Source organism: Sorex araneus, chromosome 9 (assembly GCF_027595985.1).
Source record: "Sorex araneus isolate mSorAra2 chromosome 9, mSorAra2.pri, whole genome shotgun sequence".
NCBI classification, from domain to species: Eukaryota; Metazoa; Chordata; class Mammalia; order Eulipotyphla; family Soricidae; genus Sorex; species Sorex araneus.
The window spans coordinates 20,005,831-20,020,587 of record NC_073310.1 but is presented as its reverse complement, the minus strand read 5'-3'; the positions used below and the strand labels follow the sequence as shown (position 1 = coordinate 20,020,587).

The window sequence follows — 14,757 nt, the reverse complement described above, 5'->3', positions numbered from 1 at the left end:
TTTTGTCCCTCGGTTTTTCCCCTTTGCGGCAGCATGGCAACCACCTTTCAGAGCCAATTAGAAAGAGAGATAGGAGCTTGCAGTGATGGGGTGCATGGGAAATTTCGCTATGTGCGGGTAGAAGCAGCCCTGCTCCCCACCCAAATGAGACCCCAAGCAGCCACCCTCAAACAGCTCCTCTGCTCCTGAACAGCCATGATCCCAGAGGCACACAACCCAATCTAGTACTGCAATGGCTGCTGGCAGAAATACCTCTGGACTTAATTACTAAAATACCAGAATTCCAAAACCACATGGCTGCTTTTTGTGGCTGTGCAACATCATATGTTCTTTGTTATCAGCAATAGAAAACAAATGATCTAATGATGCCTTTTCGACAGGTCTGATTGTTGGGGGGAAAACTCCAAATAATAATAATGGGTTTTCTGTCAAAAATTGAATGTAATCAAAGTAAATATAGTGTAAAGTGAAAATCATCTGCCACACAGACAGGGTGGGGAGTGGTGGGGGGGCATACTGGGTTCTTAGTGGTGAAACATGTGCACTGGTGAAGGGATGGGTGTTTGATCATTATATGACTGAGACTTGATCCTGAAAGCTTTGTAATTATTCTCATGGTGATTCAATTAAAAAATTGAATATAAAAATACCAGAAATAGTATGAGACTAATATACAAGGCTAAGAAAAAAGGGGACAGGAAGATTTGTCAATGTTTGTATGCTTGCCACAAGTGTTTGGGGGGCAAAGGACGGTTAGGATAGAGAAGTGACAAGCATGCTAATAATAGTTAGAAATATTCACTATTGGCAAGAACTGAGTGTTGAAAATAGGGGAAGAATATATACATGATAACCTTTAGTATACATATAGCAAACCATAATGCTCAAAGAAAAGAGATAGAGACTTAGAGAGATGAAAAGCACCTGCAATAGGGGCAGGGGGAGGTGGGAAAGGAGGGAAACTGGGGACATTAATGATGGGAAATATGCACTGGTGAAGAGACCGGTGTTGAAATATTGTATGACTGAAACAAAATCTTAGCTATTTGCATCCAAAAACTATTAGAAAACCCATACACCCTGATCAAGTGGGATTCACCCAGGCATGCAAGAAGGATGATTCAACAAAAACAAATCAACTAAGATAATACACCATATTAATAAAATAAAAAATAATCATACAATCATATCAACTGATGCAGAGAAAGCCTTTCACAAGATTGACCACTCACTCATGATATAAAACCATCAACCTTATACGGTTGGAAGGAACCTTCCTCCAGATAGTAATGGCCATGTAGAACAAGACTACAGGCGGTATCATACTTAATGGTGAAAGACTGAAAGAATTCTCTCAAAGATAGGGTACAATGCAAGTATGTTCACTCTCTCCACTTCCAGTTAACATAGTATTAAAGTCTGACTACAGCAATCAGGAAAGAAAATGAAAATTAAACGGATTCTAATTGAAAAATGAGAACTCAAACTATCATTATATGCAAATGACATTATAATAAAAAAATAGAGAACTATAAATAGTCCACAAGCAACTGCCAGAAACAATAAACCAATAAAGTAAAGTGGAAGGGTACAAAATCAATACACAAAAATCAGTCATATTCTATTCTACAAAGAATGAAGCAAAGGAGAAAGCAATCAAGGAGTCTATCCCATTTAAAACAGTATCCAGAAGCAACAAGGCTCTCAGAGTCAGCTTAACAAAAGATGTGGGAGATCTATACAATGATATCTTAAAGTCACATAAAAAAGAAACAGAGGAAGGCCTCATGAAGTGAAAAATATACCATGCTCATGGGTTGAAACTATCAATATTATTAAAATGGTTATCCTACCTAAGCTATTATAACAATTCAATGCAGTCCCCATCCAAATGTAGACAACGTATCTCCAGAATCTTGAAAAGTCAGTAAGTTTATATTGGATCAAAAAAGACCGCGAATTATCCAGAAGAATACTAAAGAGCAAAATATCGAGAGGTATTTCATGACCTAATTTGGAACTGTGTTATACATCTATACTGATCAAAACTAAATGGTCCTAGAGTAAGACAGACTCTCTGATCAATGGGTCAAATTAGAATATACTATGACAAATCTCCACATATATGGTTATTTAATTTTTATAAAAGTGTTGAGAACATAAAATGAAGTAAAGATAGCCTCTTCAGCAAATGGTGCGGGGAAAATTGAATAACTGCATGTAAGAAACAAAAGCTGGATCCATATTGAACACCTCACACAAAAGTCACTTCAAAGTGGATCAAAGACTTTGAGATTGAACAGAAACTATGAAGTACTTGAGGAAAATATAAACAGAACACTGCAAGATTGGGGTCTCAAAGGTGCATTCAATGAGCTGATCAACTGGCAAAGGCAACAAAATCAAAAACTAACAAACGGGATGACAAAATGCTAAAAAGCAGCATGTCAAAAACAAGACGGGCTAAAACTAAAAGCCAGCTAACAGAACTGGAAAAATATTTATAGTCAACACATCAGATAGAGATATGATATACAAGATCTGTAAAATACAAAGATGAACAGAAAGAAATTCAAAAACCCTAACAATAAATGGGGTCAGGAAATGATTAGACACTTCTCAGAGGAAGACAGGCCCTCAGAGGAGAGCCAGTAGGCACATGGAAAAATGGTCATCGATTAGAGAAATCAAAATCCAGACAACAATGAGATATCATCTCACACCAGTGAGAATGGTACGTATCAAATACAGTAGAAATAATTTGTGTTTATGGGGACATGAGAAAAAAGGAGAGCTCATAACCACAGCTGGTGGGAAAGTTGTTTGGTAAAACAGCATGGAGAGTTCTCAGTAAATATAGGAGAGAGCCGCTGTCGCTGACAGAACTGAGGTAATGGGCAGGAGGGTTCTGGGAGTTTTTGTTTCATTTCCACGTGGGTCTGAAGCACTGGGTATTAATTGTTACCATAATATGACTCACAATAATAGTCAGCCTCGTCCTCAGGCTGCACCCCAGAGATGGTCAGGTAGGCAGCGTTGGAGGAAATACCGAAGGTTCCAGAAAACCTTTCGGGAACCCCTTAGGGTCATCAATTGAACCCATAGATCACGAGTGTGGGGGCACTCCCAGGGCGCTGCTGGTACCACTGCACATATCTATACACGATGCTACCACTGCTGCTGGTACAGGAGATGGTGACCTTCTCCCCTGGAGACCCGGACACAGATGGAATCTGATTCAGCACAAACTCGGCCCAAGTCCCTGAAAGGAAAGAACACAGAGGTCAGTGACACAGAAGGGCCTGATCCCAGGAAGGAGAGAGAGGTCATCATGACTAGCCATCCCCTCCCTGAAATGAAAAATCCCCAGCAGGCACTACCAGTGCAGGAGGCCAGGAAGGTGAGGAGCAGCAGAGTCCGGGCCATGTTGAAGACACCCCCACACTTTCTGACCAGGCTTGACAGCCACACTGTGTCCTCAAGGCCTTTATAGGCCTCCTAATGCGCAGGGTGGGAGGTTTTCATGCAAATCTTCCCCTCTCAGGAAGCCATGCAAGCCTCTCCTTAAAATTGGCCTAGTCAAGCTGAGTAAAGAGAGACTACATCAGGGGAAGGATTTCTCAAAACAGGGCAAGAGTGACACCTGCTGGGCAAGGGGAGAGCGCACAGATGAGCAACCTAGGAAGCAAGATGACACAGCACTGCCCCCTAGTGGACAAAAGGGATGTGTCACTCCTCTACCCAAACCAATCCTCAGAGTTCCAGATCATAACCAAGAGTTTTTACACTGGATTTTATCTCACTTTGCATTTTATACTTCCTAACTGTACAGATGGGGAGAACCAATGGGACTTACTGTATGGAATGTCATAAAGTGGATGAGAATGAGCTACACTGAAGGAATGGGAGTGGTATCTGCACTGAATTTATTCCAAGGTAGGCTTGGGCAAAGAAGAGCTTTCCACACTAGCAGAAACGAAGAGTATATGCACAGAATGTACGATCTATAATGCGCCAAGGAACATGATGAACACTTCGTGATATATAGCATATACGTTTTATTGTCATTTATGGTAGATTTGTAAAAGGAAACTAAGGTACAGATTCAGCTGTTGATTTGGCTATCAGTTCAACATGAACCTAGCAGTTGGATCTCCAGATACTAGATTAGAAACTTTGAGTCACTTGTTTTATTTCTAGGCTAAAATACCAGTTTAGGGAAATGGAGGTATAACAGTGACGCACGAGACAATGATGTCCAGTGGGGAGACATTACACTGACTATTTACAACTGCAGAGTAAGGGGCCATCTCAGAGCTGAGAACCCGGGTATTCAAGAGCAGGTGTCCAGCATGTCTAGAGCAGGATAAGGGGTGACAGTGATGCACACCACTTTTTATAGCGAGTTCATATGACTCCGTTCAATATATGACAATATCTTCACAAGTGAAGACTCAAAGGTGGAATAGAAACATTGATCTAAAATCTAGGTGATGGGTTTTGGGACAAAATCTCTGCTAAATAGAAAGGTCAGACCCTAAAGCCTCTAAAGCAGGACTGAAAAAGGTTGGGGGACTCAACCTAAGCAAGTGTGTGGGCCCCCACCAGTGCTGGGGGAGGGGAAGACACCCCCAAGACATCTTCTGCATGCAGAGCAGAGCAATGAGCAGGTTTTTGTCTCACTTCCCCGTGAGTCTGGATCACTGTGAGGGTAGCGTCGCTGTAATATGTAGCACAGTAATACTCAGCGTCGTCCTCAGGCTGCAACCTAGTGATGAGCAGAATCCCTGCATTGGCTGAAGTATCTTTGGATCCAGAGAAGCGGCTCGGGACACCGGAGCCCTGGCCTTTATCTGAGTCTGTGTGGTAGTTCAGGAGATACCGGGGAGGGCTTCCTGGCTTCTGCTGGTGCCAACTGATTCTTTGGCCCCAAACACTGATGCCACTTCTCAGGGTACAGGACAGCCTGACGGTTGTCCCAGGTGATGCAGAGAGGGAGGGCAGCTGAGTCAGCACAGGCTGGGAGAGGGAACCTGCAAACACAGACATATGTGGGTGCTAGACAGAGACCAGCGTTCATCAGCTTGAGAGTCAGAGCCAGAGAGTTGGACCCTGACCACGAGCCCAATCTGACTCTCTGTGAACCATCCGTACCTGTGCAATGATAGAGAAGCACAAGAAGGACAGGAATCCAGGCCATCCTACACACCTCAGAGACCCTGAACTGAGGCTGGGCTGACACAGGCATCTCTTATCTCCACGAGGACCCTCAAGGAGGAGGGGCTGTTCATGCAAATTTGTTGCCCATATTGGAGATCTCTGCTTCACCCTGAGCACCAGCTGAGGTCTGCTCTTCTTTTTCTGTTTCTTCCTTTTGCATACTTATCATTTGAAAAATTATTTTAGACACTTTGGTTTATAGCACTGATAATGGTAAGTGTCAGTCTAAAAATATTCAAACTAGTGCTACACAACAGTGTCAGCTTTCCTCGAACATGTTCCACTTCTGTCCACCCCACCAAAACTTATCCTAATACCCCATCTCTCCAGCAGTAATATTCTTCCTATTAAAGACCAGTTCTTGATGATTTTGTCATTGAGGATTAATTGCTTCTTTACTATATTAATTTATATGCTACATATGATGTACCTTGCTGTCCATTTCCAGATAAGGTCCTGGTGCTCTTCACTCTTTATACCAATAATGCTAATGATAAGTCTCAAATTTACCCGTGGGAGGAAACAACTGCTGGGTCTTGACACAACCCTGGGAGCAGGAGATTCTGCACAACCAGAGATGGCATAGCCGCTGAGTCTGCACCAGAGTCCAGTGCTTGGGCAGGGTTGGCAAGGAGGTGTGGTTGGCGGAAGCTTTAAGATTGTTCATGGGGAGGTGCCCAACTCTACAAAACCTATTGAAAATTCACAACTCCCTCAAATTCACAACTCCCTCTGCTGCTAACTCATCAAACTTCAGTTCCATTTATAAGATTCCTGGGCAATGACCTGACAGTCTATAACATAACAAAAATTCCAGGGAACATGTGCCCTATTCCCTGGGAAAACAGCTACCATAAACAGCTTTTTATATATGATTCTCAAGATGTTTGCTGAAAAATAGATCTAAAGCTATGACTACCACACAATGTGAATATGGTTGACCTGGGGTGATGATGCAGAGGGATATGTATCTTCCTTCAACAGAGGGAAGAAGACAGGTCATCCAGGCCCAAAGGAGAAAGGAGGTTCTGCTGTTGGACAAGAAATTTCGTGGGCTTGCTTGAGCCCACAGAGGTCCTATGTCTGGAGGCTCTATGTCTCGAGATGGTGAATAATGTTGCTCAACCATTCTGAGAACTCACATTGTCTGGGGTATTGGGGATGAGCTCTACCCCTCATGGTCCTGGTCTCACACTTCCTAGGATGACTGTGTTATCAGTCCACACCATTTTTTTTGTTGAAGCCTCCCTAAGTACAGGTGATGTTGCCTCTGACACCCCAACAACCATGAACGAATGAGTCACAAAGCCCCAATTAAGGAACCAAGTAAATGGTTAAGTGAGTCACACTTAGGAAAATGCATGCAGACTACTGAATGAGGAAATGAAGTAAAGAGGATGCTAAGACCATCTTGACCCCAGTGTTTCAAAAGGATACAGATACACAGATTATGAATGAAATCAAGCAGGGAAGAGGTGAGCAAGAGGCATGGATTAACAGACCTCAGGGCTTCAACAATGATGTGAGTGAGGGGTATAGCCATATACCCGAAATACACTTTCAACAGAAATTAAAACATGATATTTATTTATTTATTTATTTATTTATTTTTAATTTTTTATTGAGTCACCATGTGAAAAGTTACAAAGTTTTCAGGTTTAAATCTCAGTTATACAATGCTCGAATACCCATCCCTTCACCAGTGCTCATATTCCACCACCAAGAATCCCAGTATAGCTCCGCTCCACCCCCTCACACCCCAACCCCCCCCACGCCCCTAGCCCCCCCACCCTAAGCCCCCCCCCCGTGTAACTAATAAATTTCACTTTACTTTCACTTTGATTGCATACAATATTTCAACAAAACTCACTATTATTGTTTGGAGAGTCTCTCCCCTAAAGTCAGACCTGCTGAAAAGGAAGCATTAGATAATTTGTTTTCCATTGCTGAGGATGAAGAGGTATGAGGTCGAGTGACCACACTTAGCGGCCTCTCAGTTTTGGGTTTCTGTAATTTAGTATTTTAGTAACTAAGTCCAGAGAGATATCTGCCAGAAGTTGCATCGTTGCCAACTTGTACTTCTCAGTTACATTATATTCCACATATGAGTACAATCTTTCTATGTCTGTCTCTTTCTTTCTGACTCATTTCACTCAACATGATACTTTCCATGTTGATCCACTTGTATGCAAATTTCATGACTTCATGTTTCCTGACATAGTATTCCATTGTGTAAATATACCAGAGTTTCTTTAGCCAATCATCTGTTTTCGGGCACTCTGGTTTTTTCCATATTGTGGCTATTGTGAACAGAGCGGCAATGAACATGGAAATGAAAACATGATATTTAAGTGACAAACCCTGAAATTTTGTAATGCACCTATCAAGATGACAGGCAGTAATAAAGTGGGGTTCAGGATGGCAAGGGAATTTGGGAAAACTAGTGAGAGAGAATTTGACACTGGTGTTGAATTATGGTATGCCTAAAATGCAACTATCACTAACTTTTGAATCATGGTTCTCTAATAAAATATATGCATGCATTCAATTCATATTTGTGTTATATTTTCAAGAACAGGAAAACTATGTCTGTAGATGCCATGAGGAGTACAAAAAAAAGGGGGGGAAAGGAAGTTATCTGTGACTGAAGCACAAAACAGAGATCACAGACGGGATATCCCACAACAACACCAACGCGTGGCCAGAAAGATAAGACAGCAGCTAGGGCACTTATCTTGCACATAATCATTCCCAGTTTCCTTTCTGATACCTTGTAAGGTCCCCAAACACTGTCAGGAGTGATCCCTGAACACAGAGCAAGGAGTGAGCTCTGGGCACAACCAGGAGTGATGTAAAAGTCAAAGAAGAAAGAAAAAAATTCAGATTCCTGGACAGTCCAGGTTTAGTAAACTATGATTGTCAGAATTTGAAGCCCCAACTCCCACAGCTAGTTTCTCTGCCTGGGGTGCCCATTTTCATAAGTGAATTTTGTTTTGTTTGTTTGTTTTGTGCGTTTAGGTTTTGGTTTCTGTTTTGTTTTGTTTTGTTTTTCTTTTGGGGATCATACCCAGCAATCTTCACTGGTTACTCCTGGCTCTGCACTCAGGAATTACTCCTGGTGCTGCTCAGAGGACCAAATGGCATGCCAGGGATCGAACTAGGGTGGTTCGTTGTCAAGGCAAACATTCTTCCCGCTGTACTACTGCTCCACCCCTACACAGGAGAATTTTAATCCCTAGTGTTATACTTCCCAGGACTGCAAAACCAAGACTGTCACTGTTGTGGTCACTGCTGAGGGTCTAGGAGGAGAGTGCAGAAAAGCCTGCATGGACTCCTAGTGGTGTCTGAGACCAAAAGGACATGTAGGGAGAAAGATTACAGCTTGGTTTGTCCCTCATGGGCCTCTGCTTCTCTCTCTCTCTCTCTCTCTCTCTCTCTCTCTCTCTCTCTCTCTCTCTCTCTCTCTCTCTCTCACTCAGTCTCTCTGATCTCTTTGTCACTCAGTCTCCCTTTGTTTCTCTCTCAATCTCTGTCTGTGTCTGCCTTAGTCTCTCAGTCTCTCTGTCTCTATCTCGTTCTCAATCTCTCTCTGTCTATCTCTGTCTCTCTGACTCTGTCTCTATGTCTGTCTCTGTCTCTCTGTCTCTCTGTTTCTCTGTCTTTGTCTTACTCTCAATCTTTGTCTATCTCTGTCTCTCTTTCTCTCTGTCTCTCCACCTCTCTCTGACTCTGTCTCTGTCTCTCTCGCTCTCTGTCTATCTCTCCCTTCCGCCCCCATCACATGTTCCTGAGTTGTAGTCCACACACCGGAGAGCAGCAGCAATGCCCAGTAGATTCTACCTACAATGTAACATTGACGGTTTTACACCTGGTTTTATGAGTCTTTACTCGGGGAGAACAAGAAAGAACCTGGGGAGAATGTCTGAGTGGAGTTGTACAAATGTGATTTTTCAATTTCTACAAGACCAGCTCATTGGTACCTGGGATGTTGTCCAACTTACCCATCTGTGTGCGTCACTGTGAGAAGCCCCACCGTGTGAGGTATGACAGTAATAGTCAGCCTCGTCCTCAGGCTGCAGCCCAGAGATGAGCAGAAGCTCTGCATTGACTGGGGCATCTTTGGGCCCAGAGAAGCGGCTGGGGACCTCAGAGGCCTGATGCTTTGTCTGAGTCTGATTAAAACCTCAGGAGATACCAGAGAGTTCTTCCTGATGTCGGCCAATAACAGAATATATGACAGTTTCCAACACTGAAGCCACTGATCAGAGTACAGGTGAGTCTGGCAGTGCTTCCGAGAGGTGCAGAGACAGAGGGAGGCTGAGTCAGCACAGGCAGAGTAAGGAAGCTGGAAATACAAACACTCATGGTGATGGACAGGGACCAGGGTGATCCCACAAGGGTTTGAGCCAGAGAGACTGACTGGACCCCTGCCCCAGAGCGCTGAGGTCTGTCCCTACCTGTGCAGTGGGAGAGGAGCACGAGGAGGAGAGGAGTCCAGGCCATGGTGCACAGCGCCCTCTGACCCCTGCAGTAGGGGTACACTGCTCCAGGCCTTCCTTATCCCTCTCACAGGCTCACAGAGACCAGCAGCTCATGCAAATGTGCCTCAACTCAATGTCCCACCATATATGGAACTGAGGCTCTATTCTGCTCTGCAGGGTTCAAAGAGATAGTTTCCTGATGCAATATAGACCAGGCACCATTTCTTAGTCTCCACTAGTGAGTTCAGGATCCATCTCCATCTGTACCCACACCCACCCACTGAGTTCTGCCATCTTAAAAGACTTTACTATATTCGAAAACACATTACAAGGCCTGCAGATATCATTCCCTGAATATCCCTGACCATCCTTTCCATCCCCTCAACATCTGTTTCTGGAAATTACTTTTGATTTTCTTTTGTTTGGGAGTAGACACACCCAGGGGCTTTCAGAGGTGACTTTTGGTCTATCCTATGGAATCACTCCTGGTAGGGCTCGAGGGGCCATAGAGGGTGACAGGAATCAACCCCGAGTCTATCATGTCAAGGCAGACATCCTACCTGCTGTGCTCTCACTCAGGCCCGTGTCATTTGCCTTTGAACAATGACGCTCACGTTCTGACTGAGACCCCCGGAGTGAAGCACTGGCTTAATAGCCAGGATATACAAAGTACCAATTAAGATAACCAACAGAAATATCAAAAAATCTGATCGATAAATGGAAAGAGGAAATGAAGTGACACAAAATATATTGAAGAGAGAAGCACTTGCTTCATTAAATGCTTTTGTTGAAAATCATGTAACCAAATATAGGAGTTTATATGTAGATTATCTATTTATTGAATTTTTAGTAAATCTATGTTAATTTCAATGCCTCTGTTTTATTAAATTACACCTCTAAAATATGTTTGAAAAAAGGAAGTAGGAGAACTCCACTTTTACTTACTTTTCAATGTTGTTTTGTCTAATCTAATTCCCATCTATTTCATATGCATCTTAGGGTGGATTTTTTTGTGGATGGAAATAATTGTTCATAGAAATTTTAAAATATTTCATTAGATCCCTCAAATTTTGTATAGTAGGTTTATCAACATTGAATCTTCCAATTAATGAACACAGGATCCCTTTCCATTTTATGAACATTTTCCTCTAAGTTTACAAAATTATCTTAGAGTTTTGAGTAAACATTCTTTTACTTCGTCAACTAAATAATTTCTTATTCATTTTGATACCATTGGAACTGAGATTGGTTTTTATTTTGTTTTTCAGTTTTCATTTGTTCCAACTGATTAAGGTTAACAAGAGAGCAGGAGTGATAGCACAGCAGGTAGGGCATTTGCTTTGCACGCAGCTGACCTGGGTTCAATTCCTCTGCCCCCTCAGAGAGCCCAGGATGCTACCGAGAGTATCCCGCCCTCAGGGCAGAGTCTGGAAAGCTACCCGTGGCATATTTGATATGCCAAAAACAGTAACAGCAAGTCTCACAACAGAGACATTACTCGTGCCCGCTCAAGCAGATTGATGACCAACAGGACTGGACGAGAGTGCTACAGTGCTACAGTGCTATCCTCCTACCACCTCAGCAGAAAAATATTGATGCTATCCACAAGGAAAATGTCTTTGTGGGAGGCTTGGGGTCTAGATAGGAGATTAAGAGATCTCACTGGATCCAGAATCTATAAATATCACTCTGAGAAGAAATATTCATGCTCTAAAGTAGACTCACCTACATTAGTCCCAACTAAAAGCCCGAACAATCCAGTTCTCTGAGGTATATTCAAATTGGTTGGCCCTAAATTTGCAGCCACAGTACCATTAATTGAAGGACTCCAGAGAAAAATATCCTCTTGGGTCCCTGGTAACATGTCCACCGAATCAAGACCCTGAGTGTTGGCAATGATGTAGCAGTGACCCAGTGTAGAACCTGAGAGATTCTAGTCCAGCGTCTTACAGAACAGAAGGACATATGCCCTTCATGACCTAAGGCAAGCCTACCAAACTTGGTCTGACTATAGATCCACCACCACCCCCTCTCCCTTGTAATATAAGTGGGACCTGCATGTAAAAAAATTCTAAAGAGAGACATATCTTATTGTGTCCCAACATAGACGAAGCAACATTGCTTCATCCTGATGCAGCCCTGATATCTGGCTCCAGCAATTTTCTGCTGTGGTCTCACCCAGAAACATGGTGGGAGACACACTAACCCTCATCCCAACTATGGAACATGGTGCACCCCAGTGACTAGGTGTCATCCCCTTCATATACATGGAGCCACAAATCTCTTGTGAACCCTCTCACATCTCCAGAGATAGAATCACTGTCATCCCATTGCTCATCGATTTGCTCCAGCGGGTACCAGTAACGTCTTCATTATGAAACTTGTTGTTACTGTTTTTGGCATATCAAAATCGCCATGGGTAGCTTGCCAGACTCTGCAGTGCAGGTGAGATACTCTCAGTAGCTTGCAGGGCTCTCAGAAAGGGGCAGAGGAATCAAACCCAGGTCAGTCCCGTGCAAGACAAACACCTTACTGCTGTGCTCCAGCCCATCTCCCAGATATTTTCACATCTGTACACAAGCCCTCCACTCAGTACCCTGATTCAGAGTTTTACTCTGAAAAATCTTACCCGTATCTAAGCAACTGGAAAAAGGCTGAATTAAGGCACCCTTGAACCTAGGACACTGATGAAGTGAAGACAACATGTCACATCCGCATTAACTTTGGTGGGATTCCTGAAGGAAGCAGAGGGTAGGGAAAGACTGTGGCCTGTAGGTGACCTTGCAGTCATCATCATGAGAACACCTTGCACCTGGACCCTAGGTGTTTGTTCCTCTTAAAGATTTGGTGGAGATAGTAGTCTAGTGAACACTGTTACCATCAATTTGTTATTCCAGAGCCTCAAGAGTCAGCCTATCCCCTCACCTGGTGATCCAGTTTTGTTCTCAGCACTCCCAGCAAGAGGCCAGTTCCTGTGTTGCGGTGACTCCACTAACTGCACATAAGTGTGCCCTTTTTGGGGGGAGGCCCCACATTTTGCACTGCTCTAAGATCATCCCTGGCAGTACTCAGGAGATATGTGATGCTGGGGATAACACCCAGGTCTACCACATGCAAATATGCACCCCAGGCCTTTGAGCTGTCTTCCTGGCCTGTAAGTATTGTTGTATCAGGACTAGGAAGATAGCTCAGCAGGCCGAGTGCTTCCCGGACATGCTGGAGGCCAGGGGCCTATTCCTCACACTGTTGGTCCCCCAAGCACAGCTGGGTGTGGCACCAAAACTAAAGTCTCTCTTCCAAGCTGAGCATTCCTGTTTACTAAAAACACTTCCAAAACCTGCTTCCAGATTTCAATATGTTCTGGCTGGTCAGGCCCATCATGCTGTTGGAGCTCAAAACTAGCCAGTTTACTGCTGCTCTATGGGTGGGCTATATGGTGAGTATAGAACCATCACCCAGGTGTACAGCTCAAGGTGAAAGTTTATATCATAATAGATGAATGAAGCTCCAAAAATCTTGTTTTTCACCAGTACTCAGAGCGATAGTACAGCGGTTGGGTGTTCGCCTTGAACGCAGCCGACCTGAGTTCGATTCCTCTGGCCCTCTCGGAGAGCCCAGCAAGCTACCGAGACTATCTCACCCGCACGGCAGAGCCTGGCAAGCTACCTGTGTGTATTGGATATGCCTAAAACAGTAACAATAATTCTCAATGAGAGATGTTACTGGTGCCCGCTAGAACAAATCGATGAGCAATGGGATAACAGTGACAGTGACAGATCTAAGCAACAACCCCCTTCACCAAGCCCCTAAGGCAGCTTCCACCACTCTCAGACCCTACAAAACCCACAGGATTCCATGGCATTTTTTTAAGCTCTGAAAATTCAAGCAGCAGCCATAGTACCTGCCTCAGTTCTGTGTAACATGGTCCCAATGGCTCCTCCTGACCATGAAGAGAGTTTCCTCTGCGCACACAGGACTGAAATGAAAGCTTGGTAGCATTAGATCCTGCCCAAGGATGGGATCCTTTCATTCAGCTTCTCTCTTGCAACCCCACAGCGCCCCCTACAGACCAGAGTTCGTCTTCAAGGTTCTCCAAGGATTTGAGCCAACTGACTTTACTGCTGGTGTACTAAAGTGCTTGAAAACTTGTGTGCCAGCGTGAGTATCAAAGTTTAATGTCACTTCCCACCAGAAAAAAAAATTGAAAAAAATTATGACACATGACCTAGTTTTGTAGTTGTTTTCATGCAACATTTCTGAGTAGGACAGGTTTTCTACAACTTCCTCATTTCTGTGTCCCTGTGATAAGCCCAATTGTGTCCAACCACACAGTCAGCCTTGGCTCAGACTGCAGCCAGAGAGGAGCAGAAGCCTGCACTGGGCGAGTGATCTCTGAATCTAGAGAAGCAAGGAAGATCTACTCAACCCCAGTGCTTGTTTGGGTTTGTGTGGCAGAGGAGAAGATGCCAGGGAGGGATCTCTCTCTGGCTTCTTCTGGTACCAGTATCCACCAACAGTGAACTCATTGCTCAGAGCGCAGGTGAGGCTGCTGCTGCCAAAGTTAAGGAGAGGGACTGAGGGCAGTGGCTGGGTCAGCACAGGCTGGGAGAGGAAACCTGCAAACTCAGACAGTTGATGGAGCAGGGGCCACTGTTATCTCGCAGATCTGGTTTGTGGCTAATACAGACCACAGGTCTTCCACCATGCATGCCAATTCCTCACCAATCAGTGAAATGAGAGAAAGAGAGAAAGAGCATGAGGAAGGGAGGAATCCAGGCAGTGGTGCACACAGACCTCTTTTCTCAACGACAAGCTTACCAGGCAAAAAAGTTTTCACCCAAATACTTCATAGTCCTCCAGGGTCGGTGAAGCTCGGCTCACACCCAGACTCAAGAAAATAAACATTTGCTTCACCTCTTGGAGTGCCCAGGGTGGAAGCACCTGCTGAGACCACATTAGGGCTCTGCTCAGAGGCGTTGGTCAGGCCCAAGAAGACCAGAGCACAGAGCACAGAGCTCACTGATGAGGGGTGTTCGAAATTGTTTTATAGTAACTA

General features: G+C 44.0%; 1 pseudogene and 1 gene segment (V, D, J or C); both read right to left on the bottom strand.

Annotated features, from left to right (window-relative positions):
- Positions 1-2,954: 2,954 nt before the first annotated feature.
- LOC101548461 (immunoglobulin lambda variable 6-57-like) lies at positions 2,955-3,426 on the bottom strand (annotated as a pseudogene).
- A 500-nt stretch (positions 3,427-3,926) lies between these two features.
- LOC101548194 (probable non-functional immunoglobulin lambda variable 5-48) lies at positions 3,927-9,723 on the bottom strand. The segment is given in 3 exon segments: positions 3,927-4,004; positions 4,684-5,033; positions 9,678-9,723. Coding segments are annotated over 3 exon segments (474 nt in total).
- Positions 9,724-14,757: the final 5,034 nt, after the last annotated feature.